Here is an 18,227-nt window from a genome sequence, read left to right as displayed (position 1 = left end):
AAACCAAATTGGTAATCCGGTATGAGCTGCTTTTTGGCAATAATAGGGTTAAGACGTTTGAGAAAGAGTTTCTCAAATAGTTTTGCTATAACAGGTAACAATGAGATTGGCCTGTAGGACGTTACTTCGTGTGGTGGTTTTCCTGGCTTAGGAATCATTATCACTTCCGCAACTTTCCACATATTGGGAACATATTGAAGTCGAAATGAAGCATTAATTAAGGTTGTCATTTTAACTACAGCTTTACGGGGGAGATGCTGTAGTACCTCACCAGTAATTAAATCAAAGCCTGGCGCCTTTTTTTTAGTTAAACATTTAATTTCACTTAAAACTTCTTTTGGTGTGACTAGACGGATGTTTAGTTGTTCTGACGATATTTCTTCGAAGTCAAGTGAATCTTCTTCATCGATTTGAAATATATTTTCTAGATGATCAGCAAACCTTCTAACTTTTTGTATATTACTTACAGCCCAATTCCCATCAGACTCTCTCAAGGGAGGAATATGTGTTGTAGGTTTTTTGATATTTCTTATCGCTTTCCAGATGGAGTAGTTGGTGGAACCATCAGAAGTTAATTGGTTTAGGAATCTCTTTATTGAAGTATCTTTATGTATTTTAATCTCTCTCCTCAGTTGTTTAGTGAGGTTATTCAGATGTTTTTTGTCTTCAGGACATCTTGTGTAATGCCACCTTTTTCTTTGAGCTCGTTTTGTCTTTATCAGATTTATAATCTCTTCTGGAAAGTAGTTGTTTTGTACCTTTTTCTTAAATTTTGGAGTATTGCTCCAAGCAGCTTGTTGGATGTTCTTTGTAAATTTATTTACTTCTAAATCTAATTGTTCCTCAGTCTTTAAAGGTACTCTTAGGTCTATAATATTCTCAAGATAAATTTTGAAGCTGTCCCAGTCCGTATGCGGGTTCACGAGACATGGATTCAGTTTCCGCTTTACAGGGTCTTCGCCAATTGTGAGTAAGATTGGTGAGTGATCTGAGTTCATATCATAAGCTTCCTCTATTTGGAGAACATTTGGTGATACTTCTCTAAATATGAAGAAATCTATAAGATCTGGTATTTTATTCTTGTCTGTTGGCCAGTATGTAGGCTTCCCTGTCGAAATTGCATCACATCTCAAATCTTTCATAGCATTAAATAGTTCTTTTCCTTTAGTCGTTATTAATCTTGATCCCCAGTAGGTATGTTTTGCATTGAAGTCGCCTCCCAAAACAAATCTATTTCCAAGACTTTTTAGCAGGGTTGTGTACTGGTCGTACTTAAGTGCATGTCTTGGTGGGCAGTAGATAGAAGATATTGTTAATGGACACCGCTTCATTGATAGGCATACAGCCACAGCCTGAATATGTTCTTTTTCATATTTAAAGACCTCATGGTGTTTCAAACTGTCCTTTATTATAACTGTACTTCCCCCGCTGGATTTATTACTTGGGTGAAGGGCATGGTAGGCGTTATATCCTTTAAGTTGAATGTACGACTCCCTGGTAAAATGTGTTTCCGATACCAAGCAGATGTCAATGTTTTCATGTTTAAGAATTATATGAAGTTCTCTTTGGTGTTTTAAAAGCCCATTAGCATTCCATGCCATTATTTTTAAAGACATCATTGCTTTGGACGTTTAGAAGCTGCTATTTTGGTGCTGCTTTCTAGTTTTTTAAGTCTTTCATCAAAAGATGTCAATAATGAAAGTATGGTGTTAATCTTTTCATCTAAGCCTGTGTTAGATTTAGTCTCATTTTGTGTTGAGGATAGAATCTTGGGACCTTTAGTAACCTCAGCGAAGGAAACAGTCTTGGAAACTAATTTTGCTGGTTTTACAGGTTTGTCCGTTTCAGTTTTTGATTTGGATTTTAAAACGTTTCTCATTTTTTGCAATTCTTTAGCTACAACACAGCCTCTGTAATTAGCTGGGTGTGACTCACCACAGTGAACGCACTTCGGTTTCGCGTCTCGTGGCTTGTTACAGTCTACTGTGAGATGCTTTGCAGTACATTTTACACACCTCGGCTCCTTGGAGCAGTATTTCTGTGTGTGCCCATAAGCCTGACACCTCTTGCATTGGGGGATCAATTTTGGTGATTTCAATGGCTGTACATCAATTTTGCAGCCAAGTATCGATTTTATTTCATAAATATTTTTTATGTTTTCCTGATGGTGGAAAGAGAGAATGAACATGTTTAGCGGTTCCTTGTTTTTCCAGCTATATTTGACGGCTGCGTCTAAGATTTTAAATCCTTGGAGAATGAGGTCTTCAACTATCCTTTCAGGCTTGCAAGAGGCATGCAGATTTTTTGCCATTACTCTTATTGGCCTGCTCTGCTTGTTCTCGTATGAGAACCACGAAGCATCTTCTTCTTTAAGGTGTTTTGTGATACCTCTGTAGGTAGCTTCACTATTGCTGTTAATCTTCACCGATCCATTCCTAAGCATTTTCACGGTGAAAGAGTCTTTATTTAATTCATTTTTAAGTAAGGAATCGTAAAATGATTGGTATTCAATCACATTTTCGACAATAATCGGAGGTGGAAGGGGTTCCTTTTTGGGTTTTTCTTTGGTTACTTTATTACAAGTAACTTCTTTCATGGGGGAAGGGGAGGTGTTTAGTTTCCTTTTCTTTCTGCTTTTTTGTCGCACCCATTCCGTTTCTTTAGCCAGTTCTTCTTCGTCCGTCTCATACTGAATTGATTCAGCGGCTGCCTCATCCCTTTGTGTTAAGGGTTGATCTATTTTTTGTTCTAGCTGAGCTATTCGTTCCTTGAGTTGATGGACAATACTTTCCAGGTCTGAGCATCGGGCTCTTTCCTTTTTCAGTTCACCCACTAGTAATTGCTCGGTTTGGGTTTTAATTTCAATAACACTTTGAGATGACATCATAAATTTTATATAATAATTAAAATTATAAAGACATAACCTCGCCTTAATTCATTACACAATAACATGTATTAGGTCAACGATTCATCGTAACGCGATCGCGGCGCTGCGTCAGCGCGTTGCACGTTTTCGATCACAATATTTAATACGCGACGTTTCTAACCGAAATGAAAACAACAACTGATGACAAACAACAAATAAATAATAAAACAATCGTCCCACTCCCATTCGAGCATGGGAGTGGGACGCACGTATTTTTTTTTTTCTTAGTTCAGGGGGCAAACGCAACGCCAAGGGATCAAGCTGCTCGGAAAGTAACTGAACGATTCGAATCTCTCTTTGTTAAATACGGTCAAATGGTAAGAGTTGGTACTGGGGAGCACCCGCCCAGAGGTGAGAACAGTACTCCATATATGGCAGAATTTGCACTTTATAGCAAGCAGTAACCCGGTGTGAAGTAACATCTCAGGCTTATCTCCAAATGAGCGCGATACTGAATATAATAAGAATAAGAATATCCTTATATATGCCTACGCCAAGTATTCCGATGCTGGCTGTGGCTTTAAGGACAATGTCTTCCATGAGAGGAGCAGCGGCGTAGCGTGTGACATGTAATAGTTACAAAACTGTAGTAGAAAAGTAGGTTGTGAACACCTATTTGTGTGTTAAAGGGTTATTTAATTATCACCAATTGTAATATCGAATCTAATATGGAATCCAGGTTTCTTTAAATAGCGGTAGTTAATGCGTGCAATAATTTGTGCACGCCTGACAACAATTACGACGAAAAACGGTTCATTGGTAATGTTAGATAGTTTACTTTTACAGATAGGATCTAAAAGAAAGATATGAAAGGATTAATAAGATGAATATTATTTTCGAATGACAACTCGTGCCATTTAGCGTAATAATAATAATCCGGTGGCGCTACAACCCTTACATTATGAATAATATCCCCCAAGTAGTATTGAAGGTGGTCAACCTTTTGTGTCTGAACACGTTGCATTGGGAGTCAGGCTAAGATTCAGAGTCTCCATTCGATAAATATAACTTCCGTATGTCAAAAATGTATTGGTTTTGACAAACCGGGGTCATAGTTTCAGAATCTTGACAATAACTTAACGTCGTAATAGCGATGTTCGATCATCTACGAGTCCTACGAGTGTTAATTTAAATAATTATATAGAACTTTAGACAGTTATAATAGCGCACCTTTTGATATAAGTAATTATAAAAAAATAGAATAATATTTCTTCAGCTGATGTTTATTTTGATGCAATGTTTAATTCATACAACATTGCTATACATTTTCTGTTTGAACACCTATTTACGACGATTTAACCTGTACCTACAATTCCCGAAATCGACTGTCGAATCTAAGCTGTCTCCAGCTGTGGCCAGTCAATGGTTAATCTGTTCGAGGATTCTCCCTTAAGGTCCTAGAAAGGGCAGTAATTTCCTTCACATGATTAAGATAAATAACTATAACTAACTAGATTTGTAACAATGTTTGAACTTGATTTTTTTTTGGGCTGCTCTAGGTTTCGTTTGTAGTAGTTACTAAACGTGCGATTTGCTCTTTTGTACATTTGAGTTTTGGAGTATTCTTCAACCGACTTGAAGTATTCTTTAAGCGGTTATCAGTTTGACCTGTATGTGATATTGTTGTGTATGCCATTTGATGATGATCTACCTGCAAGTATGATAAATTTTGTGTCTTAAATTGTCCACAAAACTCGGAAACTTCATATCGAGATCTAAAATAAATTTTTATCGGATATATCAACTCAAGCAACAGTCGAAGATTCATTCAAGACTATTCTATAGACTTGAATCTCACTTTGAAACTGAGGAAAAGAGTTTGTAGGTAGACTGAAGCTAGGGGCCATTGTCCTTTTAACATAAGTATGTTTATCACGACTACGAGAGTGGTTTTATCGCATGATCTCCATATAGGGTTTTATTTACAACGCAAAAAATATTAATAACGACAACTTGTGGATTATAAGGCTGTGTTCGCGTTTCAAATTGTAACAATTCTGAATCATTTTACTGCAAATCGTTTCGAAATTTGAAATGTTTACGAGTTAGTCAAATTAAAAGGTTGTTACTCCCTTTTGTCACTCCCTTTTTTTATTACATCCAAGGTGGATATATCTCTATCTAATCTCTATAATCTTTTTGTATCGAAAAATTAAGTATGTCTTGACGATAATGAATAACGTATTACCAACGACAGCTTCAGTTAGAGAACAAGTAACACACAAAATACTGAAAATTTTAAGAAGTGCAAATAATGAGCTATTTTCAAATGTATATTTCTAATTTAACGATTTGAGGAAAGGAATGTGAAATCAACGAGCAAACTCGCAACCTATTTTGGTGTTTGAACACCCCAAAAATATTATTGACTGGTTAGGGATGCACATGACAGAGTTCGATTCCCGGCAAGACTATAATTCCGCACCGGGCAGTTATACGTTGATAAATTAACCGTCAAATATTATAATGTACTTTATATGGTGAATAAATATACAAGCAAGCAAGCGGCTACAAGCCGTGATGACGACGACGCACACAAAAATTACTCATGCCTCTATCGTGTTGGGAACTATAAAAAAAAGTATACATGTCAGAAGTGTAATTTCTTGGGAAACTAATTTTTAACTCTTGTTAAAATTTCTACAAATCTAAAGCTTTACATTTCCGACACTTAGAGGGAGGGAAAAAGGAAGAATGTTCGGAATTTAATGAATTTAATTGTTATTAAAATATTAAGTGTAGAAAACGAATAATAAATTTAATTTTGTAATTAATAATAAAAACACGTGGCATTTTAATTTACAATTCGTCATTTGAGATTTCAATAAAATATTTTGCATACAATATAAAATGCTAATATTTTATAAATTCTCCTTACGAAATTTTATTTTTAAAAATAGAATTTCTATTAGGTAATTCACTCTTCTCACTCTCTCTCAATCGGTCTCAATCGCTCTCTCCCATTTTTTCGACAAAAACGCTGTACATGTTCGTTCCGTTCCGTAAAAATTTTACCCTCATGCGCCTAATAAAGTTTCACTTCAAAAATTATTGGGAAAAATATTAGGAACACAATTTTTGCCTTTACACAAGATTTCTCTTTTATCGAAAGTCTCTAGCTAACCACCACTTCTGTAAAACACCCAAACGTTATGTAAGTAACAAATTCGTGTTATATCCGTTATACAATATTATTTTTTAGGTCATTTAATGTCACTGGATTCTAAAATCTAAAAACAACAGATAATGCAATGCAAATTTTCCATTAGTAATATATGTAAATTTGCTAAAAATTGTTGCACAACTTCAAACATTGCACAGCTTCTTGGCTTCTCGAGACATCGCGAACACTCACGTCTTGAAAACGGGCCTTGTTTCAAAAAAGGCGAGACAAATCCATCTGGCGTTAACGTCGACCTTTGAACCCAAATTGTAAAATCTATAAAAATGCATAACAATTGATAAACATAATAATTTATTAAGTTTACTTTCCCGGACAAGCACACATTTTTTATTTCTATTTAAAAAAATGTGATGGTGGAAAACAAATTGATTACAAATCACAATGTCTCCGTGCACCTAAGCGTCGACATTCATTACAATTATTATAATATTAAACTAAAAATAAATTAAGTAATAAATTTAAATAGATAATTTAAAAAAAAGTATAATATTTAGCATTATTGCTGCCGACGACAATCGACGTCACCAAGACATTGTTCTAAAAAAATTACAGGACTTCTCTATTTTTTTTGTTCTTAAAACCTTTTTAACGCGTCACGTGACGAGCTCGTCGTCTTTATAAGCGAATTCGGCGATACCGAATCAGCCAAAGAATCCTTTGTCTAGCGTAGGTTTCATCACGGTCTGTCCCCAAGGTCGGAAGGTCCACCTGACCGGTCATTCAGTGGTAGTGCGAAGCTCGTGTGAACGTGCTTACAGGCTGGAAAATGAGGGTTTTTATATTAGTAGCGTTATGCGCTGTTGGTGAGTTGAATTTAATTATTTTGGTTTTAATTTGCATATAATAAATTCAAGTGAAACAACTGTCTTTTGTTTATGTTAGAATAATTTAACGCATTAATATAACGTTTAAAGAACCATTTAAAAAATTAAAGAAAATGTCGAATTTTAAATAGATTATTAATTTAAAATTAAATATTTTATAGCTTATATTTTTTTAAATATAAGGTACATATTCCTAGGAATTATGACTTAGGTATTTATTATTAGATAGAGATGACTGACCACTGACACACATACATGTACAATGTACATAATAGGTAATAATTATTTAGACTTTATCCGCTAATACGCCTTATAATAAATTATTATGTGGGTGTTTATAGCGACGAGTCAACTTTTCAATAGTAAAATCAGCTTAGTAGACAAGAATATTGTTACGGGTTGACCCACACATGCCATAGAAATAAAAACTGATGAATTTTTTTGCCGTTCGCATTAAGGGGTTGCGGCATATCCAACCATGTATAGTGTAATACTTTATAGAAAACGTTCGTAACGCAGTGGCGTAGCTGCCTAGGGGCTAGGCGGGGCAGTGCCCCGGGGCCCTCAAACTCAAGGGGCCCTCGAATCCTTACCAGAAATCTCAATCGAACTGAAATTTTGAAAATTTCTCTCATTTTCAAAATAAATATTGCCAGCTTGCAATCCCACTTTAATCATGACAACTCAGCTGAGAGAAATTCAAAAGTTATCTCTAGGGAATTCCCCTAAATTCTTTTTGTAGGTTGGCAGTGTCGTCAATTTGACGGATATGTGCGTTTTGGAATTCGAGATTGGAAGCATTTATTAGAAAGAATTAAGCATCACAGTTGTTCGAGTGTCGAGTGCCCTGCAGTGCACAAAAAAGCTTTAGTAGCTTAGCATTTTTAAAGTATTTGTATATTCATATTTTTATTTGATAAAACCTAATCAGTTTACACAGCAGCGGGTCCCATTTTTCAATTTGCCCCAGGGTCCTTGGTTACCTAGCTACGCCACTGTCGTAACGTCCTGCTAAAAGTCAAAACTCATATAGAAATACAATTTAAAGGAGGAAGGATTTTAAATTCTCTAATTATGCCGTGTGTTTCAATCTCATTCTGATTAATTAGCATTTCAAAGTCATAAATCAAGAAGTTCGATTGGGGACCTTGATTTTTAATATTCTAAAATCAAAGGATATACGCAGCATATATTTTATCTGATCATAATTTAAATATTAAAAAGATAAATTAAAGATTACCCTAACCTTAATAGGCTTAATAACATAATTTTTTGATTTGCAAATATATGATCTAAAAGTCATCGAAGTAGATATATTTTATTACCGTTTACATATTTTCTTATATTCGCAATCAAAGATCAAGCTATAGACAATCTCGACCATTGCTTAAAAAAATAAGACTTAGCAATAACATTGATATACTTAGTAACATTTGTTTTTAATTCAGCTTATGGACAGATGCTTTCTGACGATTCGCTGAACACCCAAGAAGATGAATTTGCAATAGAAGAAACAGGTGGCATTGAAGAAAACGGTTTCAGTTTACGAGAACAAAGCGACGTAGGAGTTGCGAGTCAAGATAATGCTGCTGCTTTACAAGAAACAAGTGATACTGGAAGTGCAAGTCAGGACAATGTTGCAAATATAGAAGAGTCTGTTGATGCCAATAGTCAAAGTGTCAACTTAAAAGAGACCAGTGACTTCAGTGATGGTGGAAACGAAGCTAGTCTTACCGAAACGGGTGATGTTGATGATGCTAGCGAATTGAATGATGATGGTGGCATCAGTAAAGTAACCGAAAGTAGTGATATCGCCGGCGAGTCATCAAAATATCAAGCACAGGACCAGTATGAGGCTCAATCAGCTCCACGTGCTTTAAGCAGAAAAACATGTATTGAGAAGAACGAGCGTTATTCAATTCCTGGAAGCTGTGACAGATATATTGAGTGTTTGGTATGTATATTATTACAAATAATATAGAATGCAAACGTTTGTGTGCAGGTTTTACTCTGTATTAGGTATATTTCTCTTACTTTGAGGACCTTGGCCTCAGATTTTTGTTTAATTTATTTCGTAATCCTACAGCTAGCATAAATTATATGTAACGAAAAACAATTTTACTAAAGATATATCCAAAGATCAAATACATAATATATACAAAAAGGTTTAAACATTTACGAAAGGAAAACTCAATTAAAAACATTTAACTAAGTCATACCTAATTCTGCTGTGTTGCGTGATAGTGTGAAAGTGACGGTATGTACAATGTACGTGAGGATGTGTATATGGGGTGTGCTCATGATCCTTTTAAGCCTTTTCCACTGTAACTTAAACAACTCAAGGCTTAAAAAGTCGTCGTAGTATTTCCTTGATAATTTTTCTAAGCTTTCTTTTGTTTTTAACATGTAAAACAATAATATATATAAATAATCCGTTTTTGTCATTCAAATAATATTCTGTACGTGTTCATGACCCGTTATAATGCGCAATATTTTAGGTTACGCAAGGATAACGACATGGCCTTACCGAAAAGTCTGCTTAACTGACAGCATCTTCAAATAAACTATACATTTATAACAGATATTGAAGAAAATTTTGTTGAATGCGTTATATTTTAAATATGATCGACAAGTACTAAGAATAACTGTTCAGTAAGACAACCAATATAGAGTGATTCAGGAGTAGAGTTAAAGTATTTGACGCTCCAATCATCAATTTCAGTTCTCAGAGGAGATTGCAAGAATATAAACAAATGCTACGTAAATTTTTACAAATTGTAAAATTTCTATTGACTATCAAAAAATTATTCGTCGTCAACACGTTTTTATATGGATATTTACTAGTTTAACATTTATCTCTAGTAGATATAATACTAAAGTTATCCAACAAAACGTTTGTAAAGGTTATGCTTCCGTGACAACGTTCCGTAATAAGAGACATCTCTTCCATTGTGTACCTATAACCTCTTTAACAACTGCCGTAACTCGTAATCTTTAGGATTGAAATATTTAGGTAAATTAAAATATTAACAAATTTTATTAGCGATTGACCTGGTGGATAGTATATGCTACAAAAACAGTTAATTCCTTGAATGACCGCCACTTTTTCAACATGAAGAAAGGCTACATAAAAACTAAATATTTAATAAACTTCTATTTGTATAGAACGGCACAGCAGAAGAAAAGTTGTGTCCTGATGGTCTCCGATACAATCCCAATGTAAAGTTCAACGTCTACCCATGCCAATATCCCAACGACGTGCCATGTCTTGCCAGATCTTCTTTACGTAAGTTATCCACAGCATATATCGTTTAAGTTGACAGGAGTCATTGTCATATGTCGCAGCCAAATAGCTTAATTAGCCGTTCAATCAACAGCCTAGTCGCTTTACGAAACAGCGCGGTGAAGCGGCCTGATATTCAGCCACTTGATCAAACAGCTAGGCAAATATTAAGTAACTTAAATCAACAAAGAATACAAGTAATTGCCTAGCCTGTTCATTTCAATTTAGATCTGCTTTCTGCCACCAGATAACATTTCCATAGAACAGCCAACCGGTAACTTTATTCATTAGTTTCGCTAAGAATCAAGCCTTAACTTAAAATTAAAACCTTTAAACAAAGTTGCTTGATCCAAGGGGTATGACGAAGCCAGTTTGAATTATTATGAAGCAGTAAAACCTTATTTTATTAATGATGAAAAATAAAATTAAGTCCTAAAGCTGTTTAATCTTTCGTGCATCCAATCAAATTTTAATTTGACACAAATTTGTTGTTCAACCTTGAACTTTAGTTTAAAAACTAATTAAAATTCACGGCGCAAAGTCAAATCAAGAATTGATATCAGGCTTGACTCATGTGACAAGATTGTAGTATGAGAATAAAGCCAACAGGAAAAAAATTAAAGCCTATGTAAGCAAGGAATATCAGATACATGACGTTAGGAGTATCCTGTTTAACATCGTCTCTATATATAAAATCTATGGATAAAGTAACGGAACATAAATGGGTATATAAACACTCGTCACCCTAACAAAATCTCGGGGAAGCCTGGATAGTGTCCACTAAACTTCTGAGTTTCTGGACGGAGCTAAGCTGGCTTAATTAGCCAGGCTCAACGGACCAAATGGGCGTCTAAGTTCGGAAACTCAGTCCACACTATACTACCCTAACAAAAGGAAGAAATTTGACTGTTGAGATAAGATTTAGAAACTTAATGCTAAGTCACAAGTGTTGGATTTTGACATACGAGTCATAGTTCGCACTAACATTGTACAATTAGGGTCTGTTTCACAATGTACGGATAAGTTCGACATAAGTTCAAAATTAGCTATTTATTACTTATTGGTAGGATAAACACTATTGTTGCCATTCACGACTGTCAGATAGCGCTAATCGTCACAAAAAGTCCATCATAAGTTTTGAGTCCGATGAAGTGACAAATAGCACAATTTATCTTTGTTTATATTATTTATCCCATAGGAGATTAGACCTATCCCATATATAATATATGTTAAGGAATAGTCTTTCAGTTCTAATGAAAAAATATTTCAGAACCACCCCAGGCTACCGCCGACTGCCCTCATCAGTTCGGGTACTTCAAAAGCGGTGATTCTAAGAACTGCGGTACTTTCAAGAACTGTGTAAATGGAGTTGGCTATGACTTCAACTGTCCAGAGGGTTTGGCGTTCAGCTCTGAAACCTACCGATGTGATTGGCCTGACCTAGTCCCTGAATGTGATGTTGAAGGTAACAATTACACATGTCTTTGTAATTTAAAATTTGTTGGTATTTCTGGATAATGAGTGAAATTCGAATGCTTTAAATCAAATCGATATTTTTGTCTACTTTATTGTACATAACCGGTTGTGATCGTCATGTAACAACTTCTATAATCATAATAAAATTCTCTGGATCTTTCAATGAATTATAACGTTTTAAAAAAAAGATACTAATTTAAACAGATTTATGTTAAAAAATGTCGCTGAACTAAAATTCTATGCTACTAAAATTTCCATTACTAGGTATGTTGTGAAATTAATTTTAATGTTGCACAAATATTTACAGCTTTCCTCGGTTTCCGTTGTCCGGAAGTGAGAGTTTCAGAAGAGCTTGGTCCTCCAGCTGGTTTCAGGTTTTACAGGTGAGACAAAGCATTTATTTCTAACATCAAAACATCAAAACTTTTTTTCTTCTCACTTTCATAATAATAATCCTTAATCCATTAAGAACTCGTTCCCCATTAGTTTTCAAAGAATACAATATTAAGTAAGGAAGGATATGGTGAGAAAATCAGCGTATTCTGGAGCCAAAAGATGAACTTAAAATAAATATGTGTCAGGTACTATACATGTATATTAGGAAAAAATGTTATTAATCTGATGTAAAAGTGACCCCCATGCCATATCGTGGTGGTGGCCCTAATATAGTATTAGGCTATATAAGAGGAGAGAATAAGGTAAAAAATACTGATCTATAGTATTATATATTATATTATATAACGAGCTGACCTGTAAAACCCTGTAATTTTTAAATGGAAAAGGCAATCTGCAAGAATCCGTTTATAATTATAGAAACAATAATCATAACTGGTTACCTGGTGACCGGTCAGCGGTCATTCTAAATGTCAACGATGACTCGGCCTTGGCTTTATATAAGTATTAGACATACCAGGCATTTACAATATGTGGACACAAATTCTACGTAAGCAAAGAGATTTAAACGCAGGGCTGGCATTGAAAAACAATGCATACAAAATTTTTGATCCTATACGTCAGTGGCGTCATCTGACAGTAGAACGAATTATTTTTACTATGAAGAAGTTGTTGGCCTAGTGGCTTCAGCGTACGACTCTCATACCTGAGGTCGTAGGTTCGATCCCCGGCTGTGCACCAATGGACTTTCTTTTTATGTGCGCATTTAACATTTGCTCGAACGGTGAAGGAAAACATCGTGAGGAAACCGACATGTCTTAGACCGAAAAAGTAGACGGCGTGTGTCAGGCATTGGAGGCTGATCACCTACTTGCCTGTTAGATTTAAAAATGATCATAAATCAGATTCAGAAATCTGAGGCCCAGACCTAAAGAGGATGTAGATTGATTGACTGATTATTGATTTTTTTTGTGAATCTTTATTTAAATATTGTTCTCAATAATAATATTTAGTTCATTGAAAGATGTTTACGGTAAAAATAATCATGAAATATGATCACATGACACTTTAGGGCATTATTTTTGATAACTTGAAGAATCTTAATATTCAGGAAGTACGTGATATAGCACAAATTAATTTATTTTAATTCCCAACGCGGACTCAAAAAATGGCCTTGTTTTTTCAACCTTGCAATAGTATAAGAACTTTATTAAGTATTAATGTTTAATTTGTTTTTATTAATTAATTAATTATATTATTTATCAATTATACTTGAAAGATTTTAACTATAAATATTGAGTTTCATATATTACATATATTTACAATTTAATCATGAAAATAATGAGTGAATCAATTCACGCAAACAGACAAAGAATGTTTTTTCACCTTCAAAGTGAGATGGAAGTTCGAATATAAATTTAAAAAAATTATGATATATTAATGATCAGATTTGTCAATTAAATTATGCATATTAGATTCATAATTATTTTTTATTATTATATTATTCATGACATAAATCGTATTAGTTCACATATAGATACACCTACAAAATGCGCTTATAAATAACTGCGATAACGTCTTACCATGAAACGCACAAACGAAGTTGTTCCGGCTTGGATAAGTATGAAACAACTTCTAAGCCTGAGTCACTGGGGTAACCCCGCGACAGCCCAAGCCGAGGTCCGAGTCTCGCAGCAGACGCCCTTGCGCTAGTCGTGGAAAAAACCCATTCCGTAAAAGCCTGAGCTTTCAACCCAGAGGTTATTTCAAAAATATTAGAAATACTTTCGAGCGAATAGAGACGAATATTTTGTACCCTGAGCATAATGCTAAATACAATGCCTTAATAAATTAATAATAAAACTAAAATTTAATTATACTTAATTTCACTTCAACAATAAGCATTTTTTTGAAATAAAGAAAGAATTGGTTTGTTCCACAACTGTGCGATTCTTAAGGCAATTTCTGCCGCGCACCACCACTATGTGGAACCAGCTGCCCACTGAAGTATTTCCGAACCAATTCGGCTTGGCGTCCTTAAAGAAAAAGCGTACCAATTGTTAAAAGGCCGGCAGCGCGCTTGCAAGCCTCCTGGCAGTGCGAGTGTCCATGGGCGGCGGTATCACTTACCATCAGCTGAGCCTCCTGCCCGTCTGCCTCCTGTAACATAAAAAAAAAACCTTTAGGCCCAGGCGACAAAAACGGTTTAAAATTTATGAGACCTTGATGATTAAAAATGATTTAAAAACGTGTCCCAAATTCTTGAAAAATAATAAAACATTTAATTTTTTATTTCCAGATCTGCAGAGGATTGTCAAAAATACTTTATATGTATCGATGGCAAACCTAGGCGTTTATCATGTGGAGGATACAACGCTTTCGACGAACTCACCGAAAGCTGTGTCGCTGCCGACGAGATTTCCGCTTGTCCTTCAGAGCTAAGAACACAAGCTGAACGTTCCAGAAAAGCTGAGTCCCAAAGACTTATCGCTGAGAATGCTATAAGTGGCTTCCGGAAGGCTCTAGAAGAAGTCACTACGTTCGCTCCGTACGACGATATTCGCAGTGAGAATTTACGAGGAGAAGATGAACAGATCATAGACAATAATGCAGAAGAAGAGCAACCGGAAATATAAGACCTCCATACCTCTCGTAGACATAGAGAATGCACCGCTATATTCTAAGGTTATTTGAATAAACAACATGTGCTACACGAGACATCTTGAATTAATGCAATGTTATAGATCCAGCTTTTACCCAACTCCTGATGTCCCATGTCTCAGTCATTCTCTATGTTTATTACCTCGTTGTTGTAAATAATTTAAATTTAGTACATCATTCTACTGTGCAACTTTAGTCAATTTAAGATTTTGTTACCATGTACAGTTATTGCCTATCTTATCATTAATTATAAAATTCCTGTTTAATGTGTGTATCAATTTTTCGTCTAATTATTCTTAACGATAAGTTCAACCACAAGTATTAGAAGCTTCAGTATAAAATGACATTTCGAAATGGAATCGATATCAAACACACGGCACTCGTCTTTGTAAAAAGAAGTGGTCCACTAAAAAAATGTTTAATTTTGTTCTTATCGGGTTGATGGTGGTCTGTGGTAAGTATTATTAACCATATAAAATGCTTAATGTATTCAAATACTTTTTAAATTTACAATATAATCAAAATTTATATTATAATTCAAAATTTAATAAAAATGGGGACGTTAGTATAGTAATTACTCTTTTAAATTATATTTATAATATAATTTTTAATATATGTAATATCAGTTTTTATGAATCTCTTTTGCTTTTGATAGGACAAAAGGGTTTCGATTAATGCCTTTAAATTAATTTATAGGTTACTCCGTTGCAGCGGAAATAACTCCGCCTGTTTTAGCTATAGACCCCACACCACCACCATCACATCCAAAGGGTTGTATCCGCCGAAACGCCTATATTCCAGTCGAAGCAGAATGCGATGCCTACGTCGAGTGTAAAGTAAGCATATAATTGTGTGCCAGAAACTCACAAAAAATATTTGATTCTTTTATTTCTTGACATGAAGCTGAACCTATTATTCCTATGGATAACAAAACCGTGAATCCGGAGCTACGATACTATGTGATACAAATTAAACCATGAACACCTACATGTTAAAATGCAATAATTTCTATACTGATTGAGATAGTCTCAACTTATCTTCGATGTCTTCATTATCAGAGCAATTGCCTATATCCCAATAGAAACGTTTGTATATCTTTTCTTCATTAATTCCTAGGATTTCATGCCAGTTCAAATGAATTGCCCGGACGGACTCCATTTTGACCCCAGAGTTGAATGGCCAAACTACCCTTGTGGATATCCCATGGATGTACAATGTGTAGGCCGGAATTTACCCCGTAAGTAAACAAATAAAAATCATTAAAATGCGTGTGCTTTAAATGCATTTAATGCAAGCTATTTAGTAGCCATTAAAATGTTATTAGATATTTAAAAAAAAAATTACACGTGAAATTGTAAGTCTCTAGAATATTTTGCTTGACTATAATCAAAAGCGTCGTACCAGTAACGACAATTCATTAACAGTGCCTAACTCTTTTAACGAAATATATACATACTCGTTTCATTACTATTTAATATAAACCTTTACGTTTTCACCGACAGAAATGGTAGCCAATGTCCACAACGAAAACATAAATATACGACCAAATTATTTGCCAATAAGCTATCACCATGATTAATTTCATTAACATCCGTTTACATTTAATCTAACTATTATCCCAGATACTAGAATATACTTAAGAAACTTGCACAATTATAATGGTCTTTACATCCACAGAGGACGCAAAACCAAACCCGGACTGTCCTCACCGTTATGGCTACTTCCCATCTCCAGTCGCCGCTCCAAATGACTGTGGCCAGTACCGCTTTTGTCTTGATGGCAAACCCATTGAAATGGAATGCCCTACTGGACTAGCTTTCAACCCTGACTCCGGACGCTGTGATTGGCCGGGACTTGTCAAATCTTGCAATGTCGAAGGTAAAAATATATAATTATATTTCGATGTCTATTAAAAATATATTTGATAGTCGTTAATTGGAATGGTGATAGCTTAATTACATCATTATTGGCTTAATTGCTTAATTTAATAAGAAAATTGTTACATATGTATGTTTTATGATTTACAGCTTACCTGGGATACACTTGCCCTCCAGCCACATACGACGAAAGTGGCGACCCAATTGTTACAAACCACAGGTAAAATATAAAATAACTAAACTTAGACGATGAAACTTTGTAGGTCAAATTGCCCGCGAAAATCAACCATAAATTGATTAAGTAGATCTTTCTTTAGTCTATGTCAATGAATATTAATTCTGACAACAGGGACACGTTCAAATCAATCATGACTCCACTTTTTAATGTATTGATTATTTACAGGTACAAGGGTAGTTGCTACGCTTTCTACTCGTGTCAAGGTGGTGGTCACCCTCGCCTGCTCTCCTGTGACGCTGGCTTCGCTTTCGATGAAGCCGCTGGCAGGTGCGAGGATGCCGATAAAGTGCGTTGTCAAGACAACGCGTCAATACCTGCACCTGCATTACAATAATGATTAAAACAGATTTGAATAATAAATTTTAACAGTAATAAAAGTTTTATTTTCAAAAAAGCAGCGAAATAATGTCTGTCTTAAACGTAAAAGAAAATATGTAATGTTTGATAATCTCCCTAATTGTTCTCCTGGAACTCCTTGTTGAAACGCGATGTAGCGATTTTGATGGAGTAAAATTAAAGAGAACGTGATAATTGTATACAAATATAATTAATAATTAGATAAGTTAATTAAAAAATAATTCCGGCAACGCTGTTGTTGTCTAAGTAAGAGCAATGGCTTATATGCGCTGAAGCTCACGAAATAACGAGCGGTGGGGAGTACTGGACGTCTTCAGCCCCACTTAGACCAAGAGACATGCAGGAATAAAAGATATGTTACTATTTCATTAACAGTTAGACGGGCACAACTTTTTAATTTGACATAATTTACAATGGCAAGTTATGATTTATTATTTATAAAAGCAATATATATTAAGAACATCATATCTGCAATTAACTAATTAAAATCTATAACAATAAAACAATAACTAACCTTAAAATATAATAACTAAAATATATTAATAAAAGGAGTCCCTTTAGGCAAGGTTCCGAAGATACTGGCAGCGTTCCCTCTTTGAATTGCTAGACTAAGTCTTTGTCCGAGGTAGCTGCCAGTTCTGTGCCTTCCTGTGATGTCGACTAACCTTTTTGCTATTTCCTTAAAATGCCTTATAGCGCTCGAAACCGAATTAACAATATATCAAGTATATTGCCGTTTATTATATATGTACAAGTATCCTTACAAGGCAAGCAACAGTCTTTTTACTTTTAAGAAGTTTTATTTCAAAATAAACGCCATGGTCTAGTAACTTTATTTCTGCTATAGACTTTAGTATATTAAAATATTAGTCCACAAGCGAATTTGCATGTCGCTGCCTTAGTAATACAAGGGCCTAACTCGAGTAGTAAAGTGAGATTTTAAATGCTAAGGCATACAATGAAATTATCTAGCGGTGAGGGCTGAGAGAGAAAGAAAAAGGACAATAA

General features: G+C 34.9%; 2 protein-coding genes across 2 annotated transcripts; both read left to right on the top strand.

The window, feature by feature from the left end:
• Positions 1–6,779: 6,779 nt before the first annotated feature.
• Positions 6,780–15,013, top strand: LOC125056014 (protein obstructor-E-like). The gene is made up of 6 exons (XM_047658822.1): positions 6,780–6,913; positions 8,383–8,888; positions 10,100–10,220; positions 11,488–11,682; positions 12,001–12,076; positions 14,386–15,013. The coding sequence occupies exons 1-6, from the start codon at positions 6,877–6,879 to the stop codon at positions 14,720–14,722; spliced, it is 1,272 nt and encodes a 423-aa protein (XP_047514778.1). The 5' UTR covers positions 6,780–6,876; the 3' UTR covers positions 14,723–15,013.
• A 360-nt stretch (positions 15,014–15,373) lies between these two features.
• Positions 15,374–17,222, top strand: LOC125056015 (protein obstructor-E-like). Its single transcript, XM_047658823.1, has 5 exons — positions 15,374–15,583; positions 15,864–15,984; positions 16,425–16,625; positions 16,775–16,844; positions 17,028–17,222. The coding sequence occupies exons 2-5, from the start codon at positions 15,870–15,872 to the stop codon at positions 17,194–17,196; spliced, it is 555 nt and encodes a 184-aa protein (XP_047514779.1). The 5' UTR covers positions 15,374–15,583; positions 15,864–15,869; the 3' UTR covers positions 17,197–17,222.
• The last annotated feature ends 1,005 nt before the right edge of the window (positions 17,223–18,227 follow it).

This window comes from Pieris napi, chromosome 14 (assembly GCF_905475465.1).
Source record: "Pieris napi chromosome 14, ilPieNapi1.2, whole genome shotgun sequence".
NCBI classification, from domain to species: domain Eukaryota; kingdom Metazoa; phylum Arthropoda; class Insecta; order Lepidoptera; family Pieridae; genus Pieris; species Pieris napi.
The sequence above is the reverse complement of the archived record's forward strand: the minus strand, read 5'-3'. Positions and strand labels throughout refer to the sequence as shown.